We start from the raw sequence: 12,984 nt of genomic DNA on the forward strand, positions 1-12,984 counted from the left end.
TAAAACTTTACACCACTGTATACATTGCAAAACGTTTAAGCTAAAAAGATCCTTAATAAAATCATTTTGTCAAGACGCTTAAAATGTGGTACATTGACAATACCTTATTGCCCCAATATAATACAGAACACATTTTATCAAAGGAAGGTAAAATGAATAAGTTTATCCAGTTATATTGAACAGTTCAACCGACAACGCTTCACATTTCAGTGAAAATTATATATTCACTTGCTTTTCATTACAAAGCGGAAATAAATTCCAGTTTCATGTAAGTATGAGCATAAGTTGATCAATGTAAATGCTAATACTTTAAATATTAAGAAAATATACACTTACACATCGACTTAGAAGTTCAAGACTCATTAAGAGTCAGTTTCGACACGTGTTGAGTGTAAACGTCTGTTCAATGTACCTTCTGCAGTATCTTCAGTCTGGTGCTTTGGGCATGTGTTGAAATACCGAGTATTCGTCACTCTCTTTAGCCCATCATGGTTGCGGCCAATTAGCAATGATTTTGTTGACTGTTACATTTATGTCCGGACGTGAACTACAATAACAAAGCACGTCACACATGTATCAGCGAATCAATTACTGCAAGATGTGAGGTAGATTGGCATTCATTCAAACAAAATTATTAAGGAGAATTATTTCGACATTAAGATTACCGTATATGCTTCTAATTCATTTTTATCTACCTCTCATCTTGCAATGTATAGCAAAAATTAGAATTGTTTCTGGACGCCGTCTGCATCACTTCTGGACATGCGCATTTTGTATACGTATTTTTGCTGCTTCGGTGTGTTCAATTTAAATAAGTGACACAAAACATAACTGAATAGACGCCATGTTAGGGACTGCCTTTCGTCAATACACACAAAATGATACCATAAGGTATTTTATAGTCATTGAAAAATATAAATTGTGTTCACATCACACCGAAGTAATCGCGTTAATTTTGCCAAATATCAAAGGCCACAAACGGATCAAAATTAGAGGAAGATGTTCAAAGGTTACACGTATTTGGGTAGGGATCGTCCTGAAATATGTCTTCATTGTGGCAAAGCCCTCATGTGGTTGGCTGTATGACTTGCCTTCTTCGATGCAGTCTACAGAAGCGCTTTCAATCTTTACCCTAAATCTCAAATTCAATATAGTTAATGTTTGTTAATATTTGTCCAGGGCTATGTTGCACCAAAGTATGTTGATCAATTAAAACGTTTTGTGAAATCAATGAGTCACATTTTCAGTCGTAAAAAAAAATATTTATAGATTTGTAACGGTACACACAAAGCAAGGAAGAGCATTGATGTACAAAAGCGTCAGTAAATACCAAAATGTGGCTGTAAGAACTCTGAAGTAATGAGTCTTCCGCGAATTTGGAAAAAGCAATAACCAAGCCCAGGGAACACACTCTGAAACCACAGGGGTCTACGATAGCAACAAGGGAATGAAGAACCTTCGACATTTGAATAATTCAATTTCTGTACATATGTTGGCACTCAAATGTAATAGACTTTCCCATTTTCTAATTGAAAGCGGTAAGCCCTCACTCTCCACCGCTCACGTGACCAGTTCAAATTTTCCGTCTATATCCCAAGTGGCGTGATAATACTGATTTACTTAGCACAGGGCAGAGAGGAGGTGAGTGAATGGCGCACTTATTTTGCATAGATGCGATTGATGTCCGTATGGGATGCACTGTGCAAATATACTTTCCATACAGACTTTCATAGACTAGTATATTCTCAGTGCATCGAGATATCTGCTTTCAAATCTATTGGGTAAATATCTCAGGTAAACTCGTAATAAACGTTGCTGCTCAAAAAATTATCCCCATATCGTGAAAAAGAATTATGTGCAGTGAATCATTGCATTGCGTTCTTTGAAATGAAACGAGTCAGTTTTATTGTAATTGCTCGGTACAGCTGCGGCCCTGAGATTTTACCTGACGATTTTCTCGTCTGCATCTGCTTTGACGTATGAATGAGACTCCCTGTGTACGAGTTGAACTGAAATGTTGGCATTCGCTGAATAAAATTTTTCTTCATTGAGAACAACACACGATGACTGAATGCAGTTAATAATGTCACGTGCTTTGGTTGTTGTGGTGCTGAAAAATAGCTAATTTAGAAGCGACAATTTGAAAATGATACGAGTATTTTCGTCGTTGAGCACTTGATTGAATTACGGTTGAATGTAACTTTTCACAGGTTCCCAACTTATGGCAACCGATAAAATCTGAAAATGTATATCGGTACGTATCGCTCACGGAAACTGAATTACGGTTGTTTAGACTGAACTTAAACCTTTAGTCTATCTCTTATGCCCCGATTGCATGTGTCGATGATCCACAATATTTATTGGAGTAGCAGTCGGCCATGACCCTATCAATACTTGGACGGGCCTCATCAACCATGGGTCTGCAAAGTGTCAATATCTCAGTCTTGACAAGTACATTTTAAACATTAAATGATCAAATGCACTCAGATGCACCCAGACTTCTTGAAAAGTTTAAATATAAGAATGGTTAAAACCTGCCACATGCCTTATATAACATGCTTCCTTCAGGAAACATATTTCTCGCGAATTACAAGATCTGAATGTTACTGTTTTTCCATGGTGTTTTCGCTCATGTCGCAGAAATGTTCCCCTACACATAGTCCACTTTGTTCTTGCTTACTGGCAACTTGGTTTTATGTTTCGGACTCGAACGTCCAGATGACGTAATTTTTATCCTTCTGTTGCTAGAACGAGAGCCAATGCTTCCGGTGTCGCTCTGTCGTCTCGTCGTACTCACCCGCAGCCTTTCTGAGCATATTCTTCCCACCGTCTGGCGGTACTCACGGTGTCGCAAAACCGAGGTGATGGGTCCCATTGCGGCACTGCCCAGAGCCACCAGCATACCGATGGCGATGTGATAGTTTCCAATACAATCCGGACAAAGGAACGTGATGTGCAGGAGAACCAAAAACGGTAACCAAAACACAAGAATGAAAAACAGTATAACCAACAATGTGATGGTGCTCTTTTGGCTGGCTTTGAACTTACCAGTGGCCGAGTTTGCTGACTGTGCACGCGTCCTTTCTATATGTCTGACAGCCCGCTTAGCGATGTAAATGACTCGGCCGTTGAAGAACACAATGAAGACGATACAAGGAACTATGATGACATACAGAATTACAGCAAAGAATGAAAACGTACATATGTATTGTTGAGAGCAAGTGAAATTCGTGTCATTGACTCTTTGCCAGTAGTTATTCCATCCCAAAATTGGGGAAAAGCTTATCAGCGATGAAAACATCCATATCACAACTATCAGAGCGAAACTTCTCCTTTTTGTCATTTTTCTGTCGTATTTAAAAGGATGAACCACCTTGTAGTGGAGGTCAAACGAGGTCACCAGCATGTTTAACATGAAAGAGACCAGTACAAAGGTTGGGAGAAAGTTACTGGCACGCAACTCCAGTAGCCGTGGAACTTCTCAGGATTGTTTGTCAATGCTATTAACACCGGCAGCGTCACCAGGCCGACCAGCAATCCAGCCAGAGTGAAGCTGGCGTAAAAATAATAGGACGCACTGTGAAGTTTCTTATTGCAGACAGTCGTTATCAGAATCGCTGCGTTCAGGAGGACGATACCGACGCTAACGGTTGTCATGACGACGGTGCCGACTGTGCCAATTCTCAGAGGTTCCTCATTTGATACGTTGTGATTCCTGGTTGAATTACTCAACGCTTTGTCAACGATGCTGTAATTCGCAGCAAGCATCTCGTTCAACGGTTGAATAAACTCTGAGAGCTTTGCCTCTGTCGTGTGATGAAAGGCTGTCTAGAACTGCCTCGTTCAGCATACCCCGGCTACGGGTGGAACCAGATTTTGATGCATCTACTATCGTCTTATCAAACAACAGCATCTGTTTCAGTTTTCCGCCCGGGGAAATTTCCACTTTTAATCGTTTGAGTAGAAAGCGCCGAACATAAACTCAAGGGCTCTTTCATTCCGGTACGTGATGCGACTGTTGATCAAATACACCAGGACAGAACTGCAGTGGAGATGCGCAACTCGGGGAGACATCCATTCCCATCGGCGTATCGTTGAAACGCGGATCGATGGCATTAATTGGAAAGCTCTATCTTCACCTGTTTCTTCGCCTCTCACTCGAAAAAGAAAACGTTTTGAAGTCGTATCGCTGAAAACGCTTGGCTGTAATTCATTCACATCGGGTGCTTCGATTATGGAGCTTATAAATCACCATGGTGGGCAGTACGGCGAGGTCGCTTCACAAGTGTGGGCACAGGACAAAATGTGATGGTACGCAGGAAGCCAAATAACACCTTAAATACGAATAATCGGTCACATGACAAAGCGAAGCAACGACTTCCCTTATGAGTAATGATAACTTAACTTGTCTGTCTGTTTCACGATGGCGCTAGAATTCGAAACACCGCTGTGATCACCCAAGCCCTGATATTAAAATTGTACGTACTGAAAGCAGAGCGCAACAATTCTCATTTTCTGGCGGACGATTAAAATTCTCCAGCGGAGTCCTATAGATCATGTAGTCGAGGATTACGGGTTCACATCGCGAAAATATTTTGATGGGGTAAAAACCAATTTTGCTCCGCTGAATTAGTCCAAGGTACGAAAATGCACTCCAAATTGTCGTTTGATCGACATCTATCGTTTCCGTTAGTGCCAGTGAAGACTTGACGTCGCCAAGAGGCGATGACACTGCAGTGCATTATGGGACTTTTCCGCTGACGATAAATATGCGATGGGTATCGGGAGAGGCAAACCAGGTAACATAATTATTTCCTGATCAGGAGTTATTTTCGTGGGTACGTTTAATTGGAAAGGATTGAATTAACGGTCGGAGAGTAATTCAATCGAATTGAACGTCAAGCAGAGGCTGACCTGAGCTAATATTATGCTAAGGGCATTTTCATTATCTTTATTAACTGGTCGCTTTAATGTACCAATTAAATGTTAATTTCTCAAATCGATAACTAATATAAACACATCTCCAGGCAGTTTGAACCTCAAATACGCCTGCATTAATTGTACAATAACACATTTAGCAATTTTCATATTTCACACATCCATTGATTCAATAATTGAAGCTAACCTGCTATCCCAAGGCATAGATACCCACGCTTGAATTATTATCTTCATCTGCAATATCCGTGGTTCGTACATATTGCCATAACGCTGAAATCAATCAAAGATATCATAAAGTACGAGTCGCCTCGAAATCATATTCATAAACCAGATTATTATGAAGCTGGGAAATGCAATATTCAGCCGAAGAAACAAAATTATGTATATGACATTGTCGTTGAATAGTAATCTGGATGAAACTATTCCACAACAGAATGATGCTGATTCCGATGCAGACATCATTATCATAATCGATGATTTTAGTGTCGAACCGAATTATCAGTTGGCTGAACGTAAATGAGAAAGATTTCCCTCCAGATATACATCAATCTAAAGAGATTTTCTTAATACTATTAATAAAAACTGCAGACGTGTCGTGTAATCACCGCGAGCTTATTTTAAAGTTTGAAGGGCTTTGCAGCAGACCCCGCTCAAGCCGAAGTCATCATTCACTAGAAATTCAATCTGTCGTCACGCATCGTGAGAGCGCAAAATAATGCTACCGTTGCTGGTATCACGATGAAATTAAAACCTGGAAACACATCTTCATGTCAATGCGACTGTAGTTTCTGACAGGCAGGCGAACATGTCGACATGACATTAGCATAACCAGTCTATCAATTTCTGGACAATGCAGGGAACTCCTGATCCATTTGTTGTTGTTTTGCCTGGTGTTGTTTAGATTTAATAGGAATAAAATTGACTTTTACAAGAAAAGGTTAACAATGCTATTTTTATTTTATGTCAAGGCTACTCCAAGCAGTCTTCGTTTTTCGAGATGCCAGTTTTCTGCCGAGAACCACAACCTAGTAGAAGGCGAGACCGTCAGTCTATCTATACATACCCTAATACGCTTGTGTAGTTCCGTGTATTCAGAGCCGATATAAAGGGCAAGGCAAGTACAAAGACAGTGTACAAGGCACTATGAAGTGTGCCTGGAACAGTTAAGGACGAATAAGGACGAAAACAAACTAACTTTGTGAGTGGGATCCTGTTACCATTTCCAAGAAGGTGGCAGATCCGTAAGAGCCCTGCAATTGGCACGCACAGTCTGTTAATAGAGCGCTGTAGTCTTCCCATTACGAATCATTGAGTCTAAGAGCATTCGTCAGCTGATTCGTTTTGTATGAATACAGTGGCGATAGCGATATCCAATGTCCTCTTGCTTTATTCACTTGCTCAAAGACAAGCAAATATAAAGAAAAGAATCAATTATGTCGCCAAAAGTCGTCCTGTGTTACTCAAATATTGATATGCACTCCGTTCTTTTCTTTAATTATAAATTGTATTAAATTTAATCATTAAAAGAGCGACATCAATATTCAGGTTCTTCAGGCTGTGTATTACGTGTACTTTCGTTTCATAAAGCAAGTTATATATCGCGAGATGTCGGTCGTCTTAACCTCTTGAACGGACGAGAGCAAAATTAGAGAAATGGTGGCTATATTTTACAGAGTTTATTGGAAAACCTACTCCGAACAAATTGATAAGTAATCACACAATCAGGTCTGAAGATTACTTAGTCCACAATCCGCTTACTTCATGTTACTTGGCAATATCAAACATTGGTAGATACATTTATTTGAATTACTTTGCGAGTCTTTCGTCTTATGCGTCGCTGGGGAGTCAAAGGCTAGCTAAGGAGGAAAAACGTCATACTTGCGATTCTTACATCATACTCTGATCAAGCTAGCGATGTCCCAGGCTACTACATGCGTCATCTTAAACACGGTTTGGTACCGTGAACTTGAAAGAAAACTTACACTTGTTTACTTTTGAAGTGTGTTCGAACGCTGAAAGTGTACTCAGATTTGGCACTGTCTTCGTCACGACGTCAAAATGTATAACTACGCTATATGGGCGCATAACATTAGAGGCAATAAAGTCACTACATCCGGAACGGTGGTTACCTGACCGCAGGGGATTTCCAAGGTTAATAGCGCAAGTGATTTAATGACAAAGGGAGAAATTCGTTCCAAACCTCTCGTGACTGTGTCATTTCAAAACAGAGGCAGCTAATTTACAAACGCCTACTTCGGGTAACGACTCGCCCTTGGGCGTTTCGTTTCAAGTTTGGACTCGCCAAATAACAGATTTTCGTTTTCCAACCATAAATCTGGCAATACCAATGTTTTCTTTCATTCAGATTCAGTCGAACAGCTGGCATACGTTCATTGTTTACAGAGTTTTCCATCATATGAAAAGAAGGAAATTGTGAAATTTCAGTGGTATGAGCCTGAAATAACCAAACTGCGATATCGTACCTGTCAGCCAGGTAATTTATGACACCAGTGTTTTGCAGTGTACTCACTCACCTAATTTCACACTCACAAATCATATGCCTGTCAACTAAATTAAAAAAACAAATACACGCCCGGCGTCGATCTTTAAAAAGTGCAAAAAAGATAACGCATATCCAAGCCTAATCTTCGTTGAAGAGAAAGCTGCAGTTATGTGACAGTGAGTAGTCTCAGTCTTCGATCGAGTTACCATGGTTACGACAGGAGGGACCGAATGGTTCAAAGATAACCAGTGATCGTTTGACTTGTCTTCAGATGAACGGTAGGATGGTATAGTAAACTGCGTGGAGTGTACATTCAAATTTAGCATCGAAATATCTCTGATCAATAGCAGAGGCATTGCTCTATTTACTTATGAAATGCCAAATCTTGATGGAAGTAGTTCTTTAGCATCGCTCTTGATGACAGTTGAAGTCATCTCCATGTTGTTAAGTAGCTACTTCAGTGGAGCAGAACACGGTACAGCTCACGAATAACAGATTGTCTGCATCTGATGTGAAACCCAGCTTTACGTTAGAAACACTTGAATTGACTTCATATGAATTTAAATTGATACTTACATTCACTTCAATAGCGATCTCACCGTAACAAAATTTAGAACAAGATCCTACATATATGATTACGAGCATCACAACACACGTCTGCAGATAATCTGTTCAATCTTTATTAATATTAATTTCCGATCAGTTATCTGAGTGTTTTAGGCTTTTCTTTTCTTTGCTTTTCCATTTGTATGTATGTATGTATGTATGTATGTATGTATGTATGTATGTATGTATGTATGTATGTATGTATGTATGTATGTATGTATGTATCGATCTATCTATCTATCTATCTATGTATCTACCTATCTATCTATCTATCTATCTATCTATCTATCTATCTATCTATCTATCTATCTATCTATTATCTATCTATCTATGTAGTATGTATGTAGTATGTACGTATGTATGTATGTATGTATGTATGTATGTATGTATGTATGTATGTATGTATGTATGTATGTATGTATGTATGTATGTATGTATGTATGTATGTATGTATGCATGCATACATGCATGCATGCATGTATGTATGTATGTATGTATGTATGTATGTATGTATGTATGTATGTATGTATGTATGTATGTATGCATACATGCATGCATGCATGCATGCATTCATGTATGTATTCATGTATTCATGTATTCAAGTATGTATTCATGTATGTATTCATGTAGTCATTTGTATGTGCACTGCATACTTTGTGTGCGTGTCTCTATCTACCTATCTCGACCCGTTCCTTCGTTTGTCACCCTGTACGTCTATACCAACCAATGGCTAGGACACGGTCCCTCAACGGGGTGATCATGGCTAGGATTACGTATCCTCGTTTTACTTTCCTTACCCTCATCTTTCTGTTTCTGTTTTGTTTTTTGGTTTTTTTTTGTTTGCTTGTATCTTCATGTACTTAACATATGATGCATATGCATTGGATGCAAACGCGAGATGGAACACTCTGTCGCTGATGTCAAGAGAATGTTCGCATCGTGTGTAATACAGAATTTGGTGACAGCAAGAATTGGCTAGCTGACTCTGTCGAGGGCATTTCGCTGTATGGTGGATGTATACTTGTATGATTGATATGCAGTGTGTTTCCTGTCACAGAAATGTCGACCTTTCGACAATAAAACTAAAAGTAGTATGATATCGTTGTGCTATATACTGAACATTACATTACTCTTTATGGGCCACTTTCAAGTTATATATAGAAACTTATACATAGCACCATATTTCCATAATAATTCACCTCTGTCGAAACTAGACCATTTGACATTCTAATATCGTGTTTTGTACAATGTATAGATAATAATTCACTTTAATTCTCTAACTTCTAAAATCACGGTTTATGCTTAATTGAAATTGCCAGTTCATGTATTTCTTTCACACGAAGTGGAATTTAACAAATTGTAGCTTTTAAGGCAGACAGTAGGTTGATTGATTAAACGAGTGTTCACTTGCCTCCAGCCTCGGTGACTATCTTTGAAAGACACGCTGTTGCAATTCACTGCCCCTTTCAAAACTGATACAGGTATAACAACAAATCAAAGGGGTGAAAAAGGGGGTGCGGGTCAGATTTAATATTTACGAATTGTTTGCGCTCTTTCACGGATTCTGAATCAAGATTTAAAGCAGGCATCTAAACACATCTAGAATATTATGTGAGAAACTCTGCATGTGAGAAACTCTGCACAAATGCATTAAATTTACACCCTACATAGATGTTATCGTGATTCAACTAATACGTGAAAGGCAGTAGGGTTACAAACGCCACAACTCGGCGACTTCAGTCATAAATACACTTGCTTAAAAGGCAAAAACCGTGATACCAATATCATTCATAGTTACAGTATAGTAAGTTTTTCTTGAGATCCCTGAAGCCCATAAATGTCAAAGTCTTATTCCACACGTCCACAACTCGTGCAAATATATGCTCTCGTATTGTTATTGAGCTGTCTTGAACCCCTACTCAGGTAAGTTTGTGAGCTTGCGAATCAAATAGAGCATTCATATTTGGGAAAGCCTTGTAGTTCAGGAACAGTTCTATGGGTTTCAAAATGTTAAAATACTTCAACAGTAACAAAAGTCACAGGCTTTAGGCTACTTTAAAAGGCCTAATAAATTAGGACAAGCTGTTTTCTTATCCACATTAATTATGTTCATAACAACTTATACCGATAAAAACACAACGAGTGGTTTTTTGTGACCTTATCAAATTCAGCCTGAAGGAACAGCCAATATTGTCAAAGCGATTCCTTATAATAATTTACTAGGCCAAGCCTTCTTTTGAAATGTCAGTTTTTGCGAACATAAAACGCCGTCGCGGTTTAAATTTTGTCTAATACATATGGTTCATATTGACTATTTCTGACTGGTTGTCTGTTCGGCACCATTATAGCGCAGTTAAAATGCCACTGAAGTGAAATTTATGAATTTGACAATATGTGATGCTGTGTTTGCAAATCGTTAAACTCGTACGTAGTCCTGCAATTCTACACTTTGTTCGCTTGCAAAGTCTGAATAATGTAAAACTGTTGTCGCCTGTCAATGATTTTTTTGTGGCTAAGATTTCGCAAACAGCTTTGTAAAGGCGGAAATTTCAACAACTTGAAAACAACCAAAGCTTGAAAGAGCTTAAATGTAAATATACACCAATATTGTATCAATATAACCGCATCCTCTTGTTCGCTTGATTATGGTGAACTGAATCTATGAAATATGCTACCTATACTGAAGTCGCCCGCCGTTGGTCTGCCGAAGGCGCCCTCGGACAGAAAACTCTAGCTAATATAAGCCTGATGGTCGTTCTGTATTCTTCTTGTCGGAATCCGTAAGTGAGCGGTCCCGTGGCCGTGCTGGCCAGGGCAAATAGTCCCGCTACAAGGGTCGATGAATCCTTTATACAATGTTGACAAAGACCAGCAACTTGCAACAGAATCAGGAACGGCAGCCAACCCGACAACAGTATTCCCAGCATTATCAACAAAGCTATGGTGCTCTTCCGACCAGTACGAAAGTCCGGGCGTTCGTTTCGGCAGACGGCTGCCTTCTGACTCCGTATTTTCTCAGCTTCTATTTTTGCCATGTACACTATTCGAGAGTTGAAGAATGTGATGCCGGCAGTACAAGGAAATAAGATGCCGTATATAGAAATGCAGAGATATTCCAGCGTTGCAACTTGCTTAATGAGACAACCTGAAGGGCGTCGTTTGAGGGCGATGTTGTTCCAGCCGAGCAACGGTGCTGAGCTGACCGCGAAGGCTATGGTCCAAGTCACAATGCAGATGACCAACGTTTTACGAGTTGTCATGAACTTGTTATACCGGAATGGATAGAACAGTTGATAATACTTGTTGAAAGATGTTATAAGCATGTTCAGTACAAAGCTTAGAAGGCCGACTATTTGCAGCGTGGCCATCGTCATACAGGACCAGTAACTTCTGCTCTTGAGGAAAGGCGACAATGACCACGTGATTACTGGCATGGTAACCGTACTGATGAAGAGACCAGCTACTGTAAGGCTGCCGTAGAAATAGTTCGCAATTGTGTGTAAATTTCTATTCACGACAATCGCCGACAAAAGCAATATATTTGAGACTGAGAGCGCAAGGCTTATCGCTGTCAGAATCATAAGACCGGGAACGGAAACGATCACTGGTTCCTCTTCATCGGATGATGTCAGATTGGAGTTCGACGTTAATGTTTCCATCGTAGCGTTTTCGTTGATCGACTCCATCTTCGTGATGCCCACAATCAGGCGGCTGTGTGAACGTGACGAATGGGTGAGCGACACCGTCGATCACGTGATAAGAGATCTAATTCCTGTCCATATGATTGCTCTGGTGTCGCTGTATCACCGAGAATTATTTCTGTGACGGTTTAAAGAGAACGATTATTCAGAAATAAACGCCGTGGTGATGACACGACGAAGTCAAATCTTTCCCATTGCTTCAAGTCATAGACAGTCTGTATCTCTTACGTGTAGCCTTAATACTGCTTGGCTCCCGTTAATGCCAACGCTACCGCGGCAAATGTCTCGATATATTTGATTTATCGGCTACTAATGCGCCAGCCTACTCTCAAACAGAAGATTGCGTGTTTTGAGTATGTCAGGGAACTTTCACAGGCACGGATCTTCTGAATGGTTCGGGCGCTGCTACGAGATTTTCTGTCTGTTTCAACTTGTTTACCGTTTATCCGCACCGATAAAATGCATGTTTCCGCAAGCTGCTTGGCGATGATATAATAAGTACGTCATGACCTGGTTGAATATACACGTCTACGTACATGCCATGTCAAATAAGACTTGCCGCTTTGTTAAATGAAGTGAAAGTTTTCACAGTGTCTCAACTTACAGTTTCGTAGATTCACATGATAATCCGTGTTCTGGCGCAATGCTGACATGAGCTGATCTGACAGCCGAAGAAAACGCCCTGGTAAATGCGTGATTTTCGGTTCAACCTCTAAAATCTTAAATCAAAAGAGTGTAAAATGCACGCGAGTTTCACTTGTTGCAGATGAAGGTCTTCAACGGGCGAGCTATATGTGTGTATCCTGCAGTGGAACAACGGATATTCATGTCGTAACAGCTGACCAAGCGGTATCCCGTCGTCATCTCAATACCAGGAATCCGCGGGATGAGTGTTCTTTGTGCAGCCGAACGTCAGAGCATCCGATCTTCAAGTGAGCAGCAATATTCAATGATGCAGCGAGCACTCGACTTTATCGAGTCACATTAGCTTGTTAATCGTAATTTGTTTGGGGCGACCTCTACAAGAAGGTCGTTTAAGGAATGGCGTTCATAAATAAAACTTTTGATGTTAATTGTAAACTCTCACCCAATGGGATGTTCCACTTCTGGGAAATCGGCGATGAGTGGTGAGCGCATGCGCATTTGAAAGTGTGTAAACATCGAATATTTGCCGAAGTTCACCTCTCTCAAAAGGGTTATGAGAACGCTTGTACGTGTTGCTAGGGATTTTTTCAT

The 12,984-nt window shown here is 40.0% G+C and overlaps 1 protein-coding gene across 1 annotated transcript; it reads right to left on the reverse strand.

The window, feature by feature from the left end:
* Positions 1-9,285: 9,285 nt before the first annotated feature.
* Positions 9,286-12,682, reverse strand: LOC139144137 (adenosine receptor A2a-like). Its single transcript, XM_070714802.1, has 2 exons — positions 12,353-12,682; positions 9,286-11,866 (listed from the first exon to the last, which is right to left on the reverse strand). The coding sequence occupies exon 2, from the start codon at positions 11,731-11,733 to the stop codon at positions 10,723-10,725; it is 1,011 nt and encodes a 336-aa protein (XP_070570903.1). The 5' UTR covers positions 11,734-11,866; positions 12,353-12,682; the 3' UTR covers positions 9,286-10,722.
* Positions 12,683-12,984: the final 302 nt, after the last annotated feature.

This window comes from Ptychodera flava, chromosome 11, assembly GCF_041260155.1.
Source record: "Ptychodera flava strain L36383 chromosome 11, AS_Pfla_20210202, whole genome shotgun sequence".
In the NCBI taxonomy this organism is placed as follows: Eukaryota; Metazoa; Hemichordata; class Enteropneusta; family Ptychoderidae; genus Ptychodera; species Ptychodera flava.

Bases quoted from the DNA above. Each gene is read 5' to 3' on its own strand.
- LOC139144137 (XM_070714802.1), bottom strand. From the start codon at position 11,733: ATGGAGTCGATCAACGAAAACGCTACGATGGAAACATTAACGTCGAAC.